This window comes from Kwoniella dejecticola, chromosome 1, assembly GCF_000512565.2.
Source record: "Kwoniella dejecticola CBS 10117 chromosome 1, complete sequence".
Lineage (NCBI taxonomy): Eukaryota > Fungi > Basidiomycota > Tremellomycetes > Tremellales > Cryptococcaceae > Kwoniella > Kwoniella dejecticola.
This window is the reverse complement of record NC_089301.1, coordinates 1961832-1976969: the sequence shown is the minus strand read 5'-3', so window position 1 is coordinate 1976969 and position 15138 is coordinate 1961832. Positions and strand designations below refer to the sequence as shown.

At 47.8% G+C, this 15138-nt stretch overlaps 5 protein-coding genes across 5 annotated transcripts; 3 read left to right on the top strand and 2 right to left on the bottom strand.

Moving 5' to 3' along the window:
- Window positions 1-292: 292 nt before the first annotated feature.
- Window positions 293-3457, bottom strand: I303_100739 (uncharacterized protein; the record flags this gene model as incomplete). Its single annotated transcript, XM_018404112.1, has 6 exons — window positions 293-1353; window positions 1426-1786; window positions 1846-1941; window positions 1995-2098; window positions 2181-2850; window positions 2939-3457. The coding sequence occupies 6 exons, from the start codon at window positions 3455-3457 to the stop codon at window positions 293-295; spliced, it is 2811 nt and encodes a 936-aa protein (XP_018266766.1).
- A 479-nt stretch (window positions 3458-3936) lies between these two features.
- On the top strand, window positions 3937-6348 carry I303_100738 (uncharacterized protein; the record flags this gene model as incomplete). Its single annotated transcript, XM_018404111.1, has 9 exons — window positions 3937-3952; window positions 4002-4360; window positions 4472-4584; window positions 4649-4843; window positions 4898-4925; window positions 4987-5069; window positions 5127-5172; window positions 5233-5535; window positions 5590-6348. 9 exons carry the CDS (start codon window positions 3937-3939, stop codon window positions 6346-6348), a joined length of 1902 nt encoding a protein of 633 aa, XP_018266765.1.
- Window positions 6349-6669: 321 nt separating this feature from the next.
- I303_100737 (uncharacterized protein) lies at window positions 6670-9336 on the top strand (the record flags this gene model as incomplete). The annotated part of the gene is made up of 6 exons (XM_018404110.1): window positions 6670-7378; window positions 7594-8149; window positions 8279-8570; window positions 8692-8762; window positions 8871-9097; window positions 9260-9336. The coding sequence occupies 6 exons, from the start codon at window positions 6670-6672 to the stop codon at window positions 9334-9336; spliced, it is 1932 nt and encodes a 643-aa protein (XP_018266764.1).
- A 444-nt stretch (window positions 9337-9780) lies between these two features.
- Window positions 9781-13546, bottom strand: I303_100736 (uncharacterized protein; the record flags this gene model as incomplete). The annotated part of the gene is made up of 20 exons (XM_065968190.1): window positions 9781-10105; window positions 10230-10346; window positions 10410-10429; window positions 10490-10508; window positions 10564-10704; window positions 10834-10980; window positions 11036-11223; window positions 11276-11466; window positions 11519-11667; window positions 11733-11749; window positions 11813-11897; window positions 11952-12179; window positions 12232-12282; window positions 12354-12473; window positions 12534-12607; window positions 12665-12748; window positions 12802-12913; window positions 12977-13179; window positions 13240-13276; window positions 13332-13546. The coding sequence occupies 20 exons, from the start codon at window positions 13544-13546 to the stop codon at window positions 9781-9783; spliced, it is 2523 nt and encodes an 840-aa protein (XP_065824262.1).
- Window positions 13547-13887: 341 nt separating this feature from the next.
- Window positions 13888-14774, top strand: I303_100735 (uncharacterized protein; the record flags this gene model as incomplete). The annotated part of the gene is made up of 6 exons (XM_018404108.1): window positions 13888-13965; window positions 14086-14180; window positions 14243-14340; window positions 14427-14549; window positions 14622-14677; window positions 14751-14774. The coding sequence occupies 6 exons, from the start codon at window positions 13888-13890 to the stop codon at window positions 14772-14774; spliced, it is 474 nt and encodes a 157-aa protein (XP_018266762.1).
- Between the last annotated feature and the right edge of the window lie 364 nt (window positions 14775-15138).

Genomic DNA, 15138 nt, shown 5'->3' with positions numbered 1-15138 from the left:
TAGATGGTACTAGTGATCTTAACTGTCGTTGTGCTGTTTGTCAGTGTCAATATGGTGTTGTCCAATTGCATATCCTTCATGCATCATGCATCGTCGTATCATAAGTATTCGTATATATGTATGTAAGCATCTGTGTATTCCTCCAACGAGCCCGCCAGTCGATCCGATCATATCAAAGCATATCAACAATATAGTAGTAGTATTTACAATGCACTTCCCCTATCCGAATAAGCAGAACATCACCTCACAATCCCGCATCCACTTCCACTTCCACTTCACCGTCTTACCTGTTCTAATCCAGACCATTCAACTTCCCCTGCTGTGTCCCATCCACTTCAATCTTCGCTATACTATCCCTCAACCTGCTGACTCTGCTTTCAATCCGATCCAAACTCCTCATCAACTCTTTGATCTCCTCCTTCGGACTCAGCTTTTCCGTTCCCGCAGGTCCTATTTCCTGACGATCTAGTATAATCCGCTTAATCGCTCTTTCAAAAACATCATCAACCTCCTCAATCCTCCTCATATCTTCCTTCCCAATTCCACCTCCACCTCCTGCTCGTCCTGCATTCATCGCACCCGTTCCTAGCTTTTTGTACCGCCTTTCCTTACTCGCCGATTTATCAATACTCAAATAAGTATATATATTGCTAATCACCAGCAAGACAATGATCACACCCATCAGATTCTGAATCTTGAACGGCGTATCCATCAACAGATCATTCAGACCCTCGGCTATCCCTTTGATACCACTTGCGATCGATTTCAAGCCCGAGATAAGCGTGTCGAAGCTGTATTGCAACAGGCCCATATCTTCCTCTTTACGTTGTTTACGAGTCTGGTCCGCGTAAGCCTGAGCTTCCGACTTATCTTCCAGTTGTGCCTTCTCCCCTTCAGCTAAACCAGCTTCGTCTTCTTCGTCCTCATCCGCGCCTCCAGCTCCGGCAAATTCTCCAGGATGGTCCTTGATATACTGCCTCATACCTGATTCTAGGTCATCATGATATTGTTTCTGTCCCTCGATGGCTGATTTTTCGATGATTCCTTTCACCCAACTCTTCCCGGTCCATTCAACCGTAGTTGTGACTACCACGTTTGTCGAATTTTTCCCGGCCCACATGAGGCATGTACGGGTCTTGACGCTGAAGACTCCTCCGGAAGGTACGTCAGGGGTTCTAGTGGTTGTAATGAGAGATATGTAGTCGTCGAAGTTTAGGTGATCGTGGTCGTCTGTGATATGGCATTTGGTTTGTTTCGGCCCGATTGAACCATTGAGGGGTTTGATATATGATGTCGAGCGGGTCAAGAGAGGGTTATCGGGTGAGATGGGTCTCCATTCGGAACACTCGATATCTGTCACACACCAAGATCATTAGCCCACGGCGCATCAACTCTCTAGATCATAATTAGACGTCGCAGACTCACCTCTCAACTTCTGACTTTCACTCAAGAAATTTTTAAACCATCCACTGTTGAACATCAACTCGTATATCTTCTCGGGGGTCGAATGGAACGTAGTGTCCAAGGCAATTTCGTTGTAGTGCTTGCCATCCTTCCCACAAGCACACTGTGTCGGCGCATGTCCTTTACTACCACCAGCACCACCGGTACCTGCTGTTGCCGGACCTTCAGCTTCATCGCCTACCACTGAGCCTGGTCGCGATCCTAGCATATTCGTGCCGCCGAGGGACACACTCGACATCACTGCGTTGGGATTGCAAAGTCTCCAGATATTCATCATAACGTCATATGTCGAGTCTCTCGCTATCAGCGATGCGAACGTGTACTGGGGACGAATTATCAGCTTTACTCAGTTCCATTTGACGCGAAGGCGTCTGAACATACCTTGGCGTTTCCAGTTGATACTTGAATAGCGTTAGGGATGACCAGAGCAGTCATCTTCTTCTCGATTGTCCTGATATCCGCAAACGCCACCACGACCTATGTCATGCATCAGCGCAATATCCTACTATGTCGGTCCAAGCGAAGCTCACATCGGTCACCCAGCCAAGGATATTGGCATGAAAGCATAAATGATTTTCCGACACGTATAGTCTTCCCTGAAGCAAGATATCCTTTGATAATGCACAGCCGTAATCTGAACAGTTCATCAGCTGTTTGTCACACATAAAGTTACATCGAAGAGGAGTAACGACAGGAGGGTGATGCACAATACTCACCTTCAATTAGATAATCGCCTTCATCGATCGAGGGGAAAAGAGCATGAAAGTCTGCATTTCTTCGATTACTCGCAACCGCGAATCCCGTGACCGGCAAATCATCGTCCAGGTCACTATCAGAATCGTCGTCCTCGTCAAAGTCATCATCGAATCCTGCACCGTCTTCCCCTTCGTATTCCTGTCCGTCGAGGTAATGCGCGTCATGATTATCCTTGGAAGTAGTCAAAAATGGACTTCTTTTCTGGAGTGATCGTTTCTTGGTTTTCAGCGAATTGAGGATATCTTCAGGCGTGACTTGACCGTTACTTGTACCGGGTAGATGTAGACCGCCTTTAGCTAATGCAGCTGCAATACCACTTTGACCCGACGTCGAGTTGATGCTCTTCGTCCGCTTCTTCTTCCTAGACGACTTCTTGCTTCCTGAGGTCTGTCTTGAGTCGATAGGTTGCAGCGCGTTGGGGGATAAAGGCGGAGAAATTAGATCTTTGTTGGTGTGTTTGGATAAGATCGAGCCTCTTCGTGAGCGGCCTCCGCCATTGGAGGAAATGACAGAGCCTGATCTGTTCCTGTTTGGTGAATCTGCAGCAACGGGCAAGGACATTTTGGAGATACTCGATTGGAAGGAATTGTCGTATGCTGTAGGGGTCTCTAATTCGTCCTCGGAGATTCCCTATGAGATGTGAAGGATGAGCGATTGTATCCCAGGTTGAGATATCGAAATTCTGGTCCCCGAGGGCAGAGAAACGGCAAAGACTTACTCGAGAGGTATCCGTCAAGCCTAATCCTAGATTAGGTCTATTGGCCTTGTTATACGAAGTAGGACTAGTGACCACTGGGGAGCTACTGAAACTTCGGGGCGAATTCGATCCTTCTTCCGTCAAGACTAATTTCGGCGTGCCCAGGGGTTGAGGGGATTTCGAGTTGGATGCAGGCGGTATAGGCAAGCTTAGAGGAGAAGGTTTATTCCTTGGACTAGGTGTGATCTGTCTTTTGATAGGTGATCCACCAGTCGAGGTCTTGTTATTGTTGGTGTTGTCGAAATTTTCGACGAACAAGGAACCTCCTTTACCTGGTCTAGGCGAATCGCTATTTGCGCCGAGTGTATCTCCTTCTTCACCTTCAGAGAGGTTGTACGAGGACGCAGAGACGCTTGATATTCTACGATTCTTGGAGCTGGAGCCGGGTCGGCCTTCGTGAGGGTCAGCGAGGAGATCGGTCTCGGAAGTAGTTGAAGAAGTTGAAGGAGATCGCTTGAACCTTGATAAGATGCTCGGCATCGATGGTTTCTTCTCTTACCTACGTATGTGCTGTGCTCGAGGTGTGGATCAAGCTGATATACACGAACGAAAGGATAGGACTGTTCAGCGGATAATCTGTCACAGTCGGGGCGGCTGTGTAAGAGACTGGAGATGTAGGTTTGTGATGATGACGATGATTACCCACAAAATCAAGGTTGTGGTGGTCACAGTGGGCGGTGAAAAGTAAAATGGCACAAGTGACGTCGCGTCGTCAGACCTGGACTCAGCTCAGGGCAATTTAACCATGTGTCGAGATCACAGGCACAAGCCAAAGCAACTATATGGGTCACGCGAACAAATACATACTGTAAAGACTAAAAGTCCAGTCAACCACCACCCTAAATCACCTCCACTATGCACGTCCAGTCAACCGAGAACATTACATCAGTGCCATCACCTGTCTCTTCTCTCCTTCTCACCTGCCAAGCGGATCATAGCGAAATCATTGAACAGCTGCAATGGCAGGCATATACAGTAAGCTGGAATCCATTGTCATTTGGAGATAGCTTACACCCTCATGCAGATGGCCACTTACTGGAATTCCCAACGATCCGCGTTGACTGCTTTCTTCCCTCAACATCGACCCTCCTTCCTTCGCCACCAACATGCTCGACCCATCCATTACCTCTTACACCCGCACCAAATGCACAGCTCTTCCTCCTGACTCATGTACACTCCGACCATCTGCTCGGTCTTAGCGATTCATTCACGGGCAAGATCATTTGTTCGCCTGACACTAAGCGCATGTTGCTAGCTCTTGAAGCGGAGGTAGACCGAGGACATCTCGAGGAAGGAACGAAGGAGATCAAAAGACTCAAGTATCCAGTTCTACGGAGAAGGACAACGGGCAAGGGGAAAGATGAGAAAGTTGTAGACCGTATAGTAAGCTGAGCAGTCTTTCTCCTTACAAGTGGTCATTATCACCCGTCAACGCCCAACTAAATCCTCCTCTACGCAACTGACACGGAGTGGATCTGCTGGTACCTTTACTAGGAAGCGGTACCTTATGGACATCCGAAAGACTTTCAAATAGGCTATCACGACGGCAAGCCTCGAACAGTCACGATCACCCTGCTAGACGCAAATCACTGTCCAGGCTCAACGATGTAAGTGATTTAAGTATATAGCATTGACGTGCGACCGTTTTAGAGCTTACTTGCTGAACCTCAGGTTTCTGATCACTTCGCCTACCAAAGCAGTACTTCACACCGGTGATGTACGGGCGGATAAGCTCTTCTTACAAACCCTGCGGCGGGAGCCTGCGCTTCAACCGTTCTTGAGTCCGATATCCACTTATTCGGGTTCAAAAAGTGGAGGAGGAGGGCGAAGAGTGTTGGATAGGATATACTTGGATACAGGAGCAATGTGAGCTAGCAGATCCTCGAGGCACTCAGGCCCACAGCTGACGGCTACATTCAGCTTGGGCACTGGTGATATGCCTGATCGAGTGAGTTTCAACGGATAGTTCTCGTGCTTTTACCAGGAACCAGCTGACTCTTATCACTCAGGAGCCTATATTGCAAGATCTAGTTGAGCAAATGAGCCTTTTCCCTGAAGATACGATTTTCTTCCTTGATACTTGGTGCTTTGGGTAAGCTGTACTACACACAATGTACGATAAGTTCCAGCTAACATATGCTTTGAGTAGCTGGGAATTTATTATCGAAGCTGTAGCCAGGTATTTTGATCAACCAGTAAGCTTTCCAATGCAGCGCGTCCACAAAAGAGCTCATTGGTCGCTCCTCATCTCTCAGGTTCATGTCGACCGGTATAAGAGATCAATTTACTCCGCTATAAAGACGAATCCATATCTCCTTCTTTGTACGACTACTGAACCAACGATCACCCGTTTCCACGCCTGCGAGCGATATCACAAATGCGTTAACTGTCGAAGGTTTCAGAAGGGCAACAGACAGCCAGTCTACAATCTGGACAAGCGCATAGTCAGTGTGAATATGGTGGAAGTCAAAGACGCTTCGTGGTCGATGGAGCATTCAGCGTTTCTCGATAGTTTAGGCAAAGCCGCTTTGGGAGAAGGGCCATGGCCGTACAATATGGTACGTTCAGGTTATAAATCCCCGTAGACTGGCGGCTGACGGCTTACCCATAAGAATCTCCCCCTTGCTCGACATTCCCCTTTACCGGAATTGCAAAGTCTGGTGAAGCTTTTCAAGCCCAAAGCAGTCTCGCCAAATACCGTCACTCCAGCACTCAAGGGCATGGATTATTACCTCTTACCCGATTTCATGCGAGATTGCGTTGCGGACGAAGCCTATGAAATCATGGTCAGAGAACGGGATCAGTATTTCGAAACCAAGTTTGGCAGAGAACATCTGGAAGGATTGGCGAAGATGAAGCACGACACAGCGAACACCTCACAGTCGCCTGCGACGAGATTGCAGGAGAACAGCAAAGCCGCACGGCAGAGTTCAAGACGGTCGGCTATGTCGGGAGACCAGATTTTCCGATTGAGCGGTATGCCAGCCATGAAACCGGAGGAGCTGTTGGAAACGATCGGAATGAGCGTCTCATATGGGCATATTGGCCCAGTTGCGAAACGTGTGGAAGATTATTCAACCGATGAGGAATCGCCTAGGAAGAGAAGAAAGGGGTTATATGTGAAGGATGAAAGTGATATGTCGGCACCGGAGGCTTCTACAATCGCGCAGGTCAAGGTTGAGAGGTCGACTGCTGTGGAAGTTCAAGTCAAGAGAGAAGTGCCACCATCAACTGTGGTTCCTGGTCGGATTAGGCAGTCAAGCAGTACGGACAAGAAACCATCCAGGTTTTCTCTGGGATCAGATGAGAAAGCGAGGATTAAGAGGTTAATGGACCGAGATCGTCACATGTTTGAGGGTCTGGGTGATTGATGAGAACTTATGACTGAGGTTCTGTTGAGATATCACGGTCGTGTCCACCTTCGTCACCCGCAATATGCTGTTGTTTGTACGAGTAAAGTATCTCATGAGTATTTAGATGTTGTTGTAATTCGGTTTCATGCCACAGTGATGCTTTATGATGGTTGCCTCTAGTGATTTCCGAAAGCGGTAATTTACGCGTCGACCCAATTCAACCTTTCTGCTTTCCGCGCGAGTTGTATCTATTCCCACCATCAAACAGATATCTTCTCTTGACTTGACTTGTTGCGTCTTTTCGACTGGTCAAGCATCGACAGGACATCACAGCCCAGCATGCCGATCCCTCAAGGCATAGCATCGCGCAACCGAGTCCTCGCACTCGCCGGCGTCGTCTTCTCCCTCTTATTCCTCCTTCATTTCCTCTTTCCCGGGTCCAACAAGCTCCTCGCTCATACTCAGCGATGGACGACCGCTTCTTCCTCTGTCATCCGGTCCAAATTCCTGCGAGCCAAAGCCAAGGCTCCCCGACCACCGATCCACCATCCTATACCGAAACTCATGGCTGATGCGCGGGAGGAATACGATACCAAGATCCGCAAACAGTCGAAATCGCTGTCAGAGGCTGTGGAGGAGTATAAGAGGCGGTATGGGATGGGACCGCCTAAAGGGTTCGACGAGTGGTATAAATTTGCCAAGAAACACAACTCAATCATCATCGATGAATACGATCAGCTTATTAGAGATCTTAAACCCTTCTGGCTGTTCACCGGAGAAGAATTGAGGAGAAGGTGTATCCAAGTGGGGTTCCTGCCGTCGGTAGATCTAGTGAGAATTGAGAATGGACACACGAGGACGATAGATGTTTCAAAGGGATTCGATGATAGTGAAGTAGGAGCTAGAGCAAAGGGGTTCAGAGTCATGTTGGAGAAATTCCAAGATAAACTCCCGGATATGGATTTCCCGATTAATGAAAAGGCAGAAGGACGGATCTTGGTCCCGTGGGAAGAGAACCTGTTTAGTAATTTGACGGCGGACAGTTCGAGTGAGTGTCGTGTACTTCCATCTTCCATCAACCATTCAGCCTGTGTTATCGTCATTCTCGGAATGTCACGTCCACATCCATCGGGCTCCGGTCCACACCATTGACCGAGATGCTTCACCGGATCCCCCTTCCAACCGATCGTCTCGGGTTATGAGTGAAAATGAATGCTATTTGGAGCTGATCATCAATATCTTCTCTCTGTGTTTCCCCCGCAGAGGGCATCGAGCACGTCTTGGGTGGTGAATTCATCCCCGACTGGCGAGGCGACGGCAACGTTTGGGAAGCCTATCGACGAACCTGCGAACCCTCTTCTCAGGCTAGGCGTCTATTCGGTTCCCTTCGATCACACTTGAAAGAAGGTCAAGCGCCCATCTCCAGATTGGCCGACGCAGGAATAACTTCCGATGTATTATCTGAAGATTTCCAGTTCCCTGATGACGTTGACGACAAATTCGATTTCTGCGCTCATCCTTGGGCTCATTACAACCAGGGACATTTCTTCTCCGATTGGCGAACTATCCATGCTTTATACCCCATGTTCTCCCCTGCGAAAGGTGTGGGGTACTCGGATATACTTATTCCGTCGCACTACTACTTCTCGTCGACGAAGAGGTATACGTACGGCTGGGACCCTGTCAATATGGTTATTAAGGATGTGGACGATATGGAGACGCCCTGGGAAGAGAAGAGCGATGACATCTTCTGGAGGGGCGCGACTACTGGTGGTGGATCGAGTCCTCCTGGTTTCTTAGCTCAATACCAACGACATCGGTGAGTTCGGATTCTCAAGTCAGCATCTTCAAGTCAACCCACCCCTCCCTTATTTGGATATTGTTCCCGTGTTCCTGACACGGACGTGAAAAGTGTGCTGATGCTGAGGCTGTCTATCGCCCAACACAGATTCATCAAGATGACATCCGATACTTCTGACGTCAACAAGACAGTCGTCTTCGCCGATCCCCCAGGAACCAACAATTTCGTTTCTGCTCAAGTACCCATTGGACAGCTCAACGAAGATATGATGGATGTAGCGTTCACCAAGGCCGTAGGATGCACCCAATACCCAGGTGGATGTGATGGTATGAGAAAAGACCACCGATTCGCAGATGCCGTGCCGCTCGGTGAGAATTGGAGACACAAGTACTTGATCGATGTGGACGGTATGGGTTATTCCGCTCGATTGTTTGCGTTGGTGAGTAGAGCAATGCTTTTTCTAGTCATTATACCCAACCTCTTTCCCTGACACCGCATCCATCGCGAATGTGAGGTTGATTCGTAGCTGATCATGTGGAATTAACCGCTTTCGTGATCAGTTGAAATCCGAGAGTGCCGTGTTGAAATCCACTGTCTACACTGAATTCATGTCAGAATGGCTACAACCTTGGTGAGTATACATTTATCGTCATTTCATCCTATCCCATCCCTTGAATCATACACAGCTATATGTCATTTTGTAAAAGAGTATCGAAAGCTGATGATCGCACCATGCAAGGCTACACTATATCCCAATCTCGCAACTATATCAAGAACTATACAACGTCCACGCCTTCTTCTCCGGTCCCTCCGAAGCCATGCTCGACGCGTCCAACGCTACGCGCGGCGCATTCCAAGCTCCGGGACTCACGACCCGGCGATTAGATGGTGATGCCGAATTGAGGAAGATCGCTAAAGCAGGCAGAGATTGGATGTTCACTGTAGGCAGGAAGATCGATATGGAGAGTGAGTCGTAGTATAACATCACTTTACATCGCATCGTTTTTCATGACGAATGCGCCACCCGATGTCGGAGTATCCTTCGCATTTTCCTCTCTCCCGCTTGCATGATCATCGATGGACTGAGGACACTGAATGAAGCTGACGTTGATGCTTCGCCTGATCTAGTCTACGTCTACAGATTGTGTCTTGAATGGGGAAGATTGACGGCTGATGATAGGGATGAGATGACTTATCAGGGATAGATAGAGCGATAAAAAGTAGGAGTTGCCTTTGCTTTTGCATTTGCATTTGCGTTTGCGTTAAAATAAGAACGGGATTATGCGTCACTTGGATGGACAGTCGCCCTTTGGAAGGGGTGCCAGTTTCTCACATAATCATCATACTTATATCTGTCGACAACCAGTCGCTCAGGGACAAGACATATTATACTGTAGATCGAAGAATGATGAATATGTATATTTCATTTCATACTAGCTCAATATCTGTAAATTCGATAATTCGCACTGGGCAAAACAACGTACAAAGCTGACGCACAACACAAACTTGCATAAAGGCGTACAACTCGAACATTTATGTAGATATATCTAAGACACTTTCCTCTCACAGACTGTTACAGACAGCACGACATCATAACAGATATAACAAAATCTCCAGCCCGCTGCAATGTGAAGCAATACTTACACCAATCAAGCCTTAACTCCAGCCTCGCCTCTCAGTTCGCGCCCGATGACTTCGAGTCTAGCCTCCCATTGTTTCACCTCATTCAGCTGTCTCTCAATTTCTTCGATCTCATGATTCAACTCCAACTTCTCCTCGGCACTCGTTGAGTGCAACGTGGTCAATTGCCATCCGTGAGCTGCTAAGGGTGTCGAGGGCGTCTGAGGCGTCAAGCCAGATAAGTTCGTAGTGGATCCTACGGGTGTTCGACTTGGAGTAGGTGGGTAGGTGTGTGATGTAGGATCGCCTAGACGAAGGTGACGATTGTGGTATTTTAGCAGAGAAGGCCGATGACTATCTGGTAGGATTAGCGTGCAGCCCATCTTTAAGCGAGTGTCACTGGAGGAAAAGACAGTGTGCGGGCGCCGGGACCTTTCAGGAATGAATGCTTGCCAGGATAACGATGACTGTGACTTACGATATGGTTACCAGAGTGATACCTAGATTTTTGGCATGCTCATACATCAACCCTTCGACGTCACTTGATACAGCCGATGTGCATTCGTCGAGAATGGCATATGTCGGTCGATGATAGCTGACAAGCGGGCATATCAGTCTACTTTTGAAAGTTTTTATGTGTACCAAGGAGCAGACTCACAATAGTCTAGCCATACCCATCTAGGAGTATGAAGGTACATGAGCATCACTGTCAACTTATGGTATACAATGGGCACTTACTCTCTGTTTCTCGCCACCACTGTTTAGAACACGATGTCAGCTGAGTCATTTTAAGATGGAAATAGCTGACTAACGATAGAACATCTTTCCACTCTTTTCTAGTCTCCCATCCACCTTCTCTCGAAGGGAGATAAGCCAGATGAACATGTTCAAGGATACTCATCAATTCAGCGTCGGTCCTTCCGCGTGACTTCATCTCTGCGTAAGTATGGGGACTAGCCAATATCGAGTCAGCTGATTCTTTGGGTGCAGCAACGTTAGTACGCTGAGAGCTCACTAAATGACTCTGTAGACGTGTGGTTTTGGTTAGCCACTGGTCGATCGTTTATTAAACCCAAACTCACTGGTCCCGCAGACTTCCAATGCTAAGGTACGGTCTTTGTGGCAAAAAGAATATCCCGCCTTCCCCATGGATCGGTCTTTCCATGAGACCAGACCAGGTCGGCCATAATTGAGCGACTATCCTGGCGATCGACGTCTTCCCCACTCCACTGTACCCCTATATCAGCAAGCTATTCTGGCTTTCAATTGTATCAACCAGCTTACTTGGGACCAGTGATCAAGGTATGTTCGCCCTGCTCTACTCTCAGATCTAATCTATGGATCAATTCTTCCCCTCCTCGCTCAGCACCTGCAGCTCCTCCAGCTGGAGCGACTATGGGTACTCCTCGAAGTAAGAGGTGTTTGGGTCCCAAAATCACTCGACCATGGACGTTCGATAAGTCGTAGAATGGCTTGCAGCGAAACCGTAAGTCTTCGTCTTAACAGAAGGGTAGGACAGCTCACTTCATCTTCCTTAAGACTTGCGGGTCTAGGATTTTCTGGATATATATTATTGTTGAGCGAATGTAACGAAGATAGCAAAGCGTATACCCTGGAGGTATATCCCGACAGCTCTGCAAGGTCTTTACCAGAGTACATCAAACGACCGCCTGCATCTGCCAAAGAAAGCAGCAATCTTCGATTCGAGACGTATCCTGCAATATAAGCTTGATTAGCTGATTCCACACCAAAATATACTGGACTGACCTTCCGTCCGTTCAGCGACTTCGTGATGAATTTCTCTTGGCCTGCCACTATGTACAGCTTTATCGACAGCAGGGAAAAGGATCGGTAAAGACATCAGGCAGTATCCACAAGCGGACCAGAAGTATTTGATCGTGAAGTCTTCGGTCATCCTGCGATATGATTTTCAGTCCGTTTGGCTAGGCTCTTGTTGTATGAAGCCATGATTTGAGCTCACCCATAAGGTATTCTCGCCTAGAATATCGTGAAGATCAGCATTACCAAACAACGCTGAAATATAGCCTCGTATCGACCCACCTTGAAAGTAGTGTGCACGTGTTTCGCAAGCTTCTCATACGCACTCATCAGGATACCCTTTTCTCTCTTCCCACCGTTATAGAAGCTATAGGTTGCCACGATGAGCAAAAATCATTGATAAAAGCGTGCAAATACTCACGCGACTTCTTCTCCGTCTCGTCCGATTCTGCCCAGTCCAGCTCTGTACTCACCCTCCAATCTCGCCTCTGTAGCAGCCATACGACCAAATGCTGGAGTAGCTTTCTTCAATACCCAAGCCGTAAATGCGTAATTGGTGAACAGACCGAAGGTTCCCACGGGTCCAAGGGATGCGGCAAGTTGCGAAGTAAAGATAAGCATATCTAGAGCTGGTTTGCCTATATTTCCGCTAATCCAACCCATTAGCCAAAATTTGAAGACATGCCCGCGAGAGAGCTTACTATAGGGCTGCGAGCGAATCGCAGAATCGTGCCACATCGGTGGTAATAAATCTGAACCTTGTATCAGCTTCCACGGCCTACTGAACAGCTGGCATCTTTGTCATCATCATAGCTTGACCTACTGATCAGCAGTCCCGGCGGCAGCTTCGCTTGCGCCGCCATTCTCGCCTTTTTTCTTTTGCTCAATAGGCACAGCTACACCTAGACCAAGCCCGAATTTATAGTAATTCAGGTTATCATTCCTGCAGAAACCGAGCCATTAGCTGGACATCGCCTGCTACGCAACGGGCATGATAGCTCACAAGTATAGATCGTGAATATATCGGGTAAGGTTAGTCCTGAATGCTAAAGCTAATTTCCGCTCAAGATAGCGAATCTGGTGGAGAAATCAGCTTGACTTTAAGATCAGACAGACAGCAGCAGATCCACTCACCATTGAATTGGTATATGTACTTGGTATAGCTAAGGCAAACCACCATCCCAGTCCCCGTACAAAGCCCGCTCCATTCGCAGATACCTGTTGGTTTGGATGAGCTTGGGAGTGACGATGACTTTGGTCTGTCAGCTCACCAAATCTCTGACAATCCTTCCATCCAATCTAGCCACCATGACACTCAGGATTGTTCTGGAGAGCAGGAAGAAGGTGTGTAGAACTAGCAGGAAAGCTTCTTTGCCCGTTTTGCTATATGGACATGCGTTTTAGCACGGTTGCGGATGCTTAGGACGATGAAAGCAAACGACTGACCTTGGGAAAGCGACTTTGAGGACAGCAAACAACATCTTCCAGAATTTCTTGTTGACTCCCAACTTCTCTCTCGGGTCGAGCGGTGGGAAAGAAGCTAGATGTGAAGCATATGTCTCGTTTGAAGTTGGGGTAATCCGGACCTTGGAAACCCTTCCTTGGTGCGGTACAAGGAGTGTACGTGAACCCGACGGGTCAAGGATATACTATTGGTTTATTGTGATAAGCTGCCGTGTGCTCAGATAGAAGCGGCCATACTAGCTTACCAGATCCACCAGCTTCTTCTCCAACGCGGGTGTATTCCTTCACACTTCAGTGGTCAGCGAATATTGGCATGTGGACGATCTGTGACACATACAATGGCGTCTCAGTCTCCCTCCTCTTTCTCTCAAGCTTCTTGTAAGCTCTATCCTCCTTCCATCTTCTGAATAGTGATGACGAGTTGAGCGGAACGGATCTAGCTAGGATGGCAGAGATGAGGACGACGATAAGTGCTTGGCGTCTCCTAAGGGTCAAGTTGGACAACGGGGACCGATGCGCCGAAGGCAAACCAGATGGGAAGGCGACGGTCATTCTACTGATTGAGGCCTGAGTTCTGGAGCCGTGTATAGCATTGAAGAGCTTGTCTTGTCAAGTATAGAGGATGAGAGAGAAAGTAGAAGCCTTGAACAAGAAGTAGATGAAAAGAATGAATAGGATTGTCAGGATGGGATCCGGTTATAAGATTGTGAGGTGATTACCCGGTACTACTATATGCGATGATGACGCTTGGATCGCCGGCGCCCATGTTATTTTAACAGTACGCACAGGTCTTCATAAGTTCATCTGCATCCTCTTCCTCAGAACTAGTGAGCGTTTCAACCAGCTTCCCTCATCTAGATCACCAATCACTCCTCCGCCTTCACGCCGACATCATGTTAGATAAGGAGACCACACCGACCGCGAATACCAAGCCCGGTTTAGCAGCCAAATATAGAGGAGCCTGTGTGGAGGTGAGTCTTACTTCCGCTCGCTAGCTCGATCCCCTACACAGTCCCCTTGAAGTCTCTCTCAACGCAGAGATAGCCTGATAAGCGTCTGGAACTTCATGACTGATGTGGTCTTATCTGCAGGATTTACAACTCCCACCAGCGTTCTGTCTTTCGGAAGATGCACCCATATCTCACGCCTTAGAAGCAGCATACGAACGAGAATTCGACCAACTTCCGTAGGTGCCTATCCTCTTAATGTATCTAGATGATTAGCTGACACTGACGACCGGCTTAAAAGTATCCTCAATGACCGCCGGAGACCTATAGGCTATTTATATGTGCCGACATTGAAGCAGAAGTTCGAAGCAGGCTCGATAAAGGAGGACGATGCTGTATGTAAGTAATTTATTCAGCTTCTTGATCAACTGCCCACCGAGAATGACAAGCTAACTGTTCATGCCGGTCTGCCTTATGATTAACAGCAAGATGCATCACACATTTCCCACTTTCGTCCAAATCTCACCCATATACCGTTATACACCCCTTAACACCCCTGGAGGAATTAGAGCAATTCTTCATCAGTGCAGCAACGGATTTTGCCTTGGGTATGTACCCATTACAAAATGTATCCTCTGATTGGCGATCGCCATAAGTTGGCTGATCGGAACATCATTTAGTCACTGATGTAGAGCGCAAGTGGGTTTTAGCGGTAGCGACCAGGGATGATCTTGAGGTAAGACGCGCTTTCCCCCGAATCAACTATGGCGTATGCGTCAAATCGCTTGCTGATGTCGGAAGGATTTTAGACGTTCGTGAAGAGGAGGGGCTAGCACTACAGTAGTCCTAATTAGTAAAGGAGTATGTATGTAGTATGATGATCATCTTGTCTTCGAAGGCGGTTTATGTCCTTATCTCCAACCTGTCAACATTTGATGTTCAGGGTTTTCGGGCCGACGCAGAGTATGTCGCGCAGTGATAACGGAAACCAGATACATTTATCATTTCTTGTTCATCTTCGTCTCGCCTTCATACACCTATTTGTCTGTCATCACGATTCCACATCTCTTTGATCGATACACTATGTCCGGTCAATCGGGCAGCAGTAGTAACACGCTACCAGATGCACTCCAACCACAAATTGCATCCTCAACTGGTCCACTGATCAATCTCCGCCCGCCTAGATCAAGGAAGGAC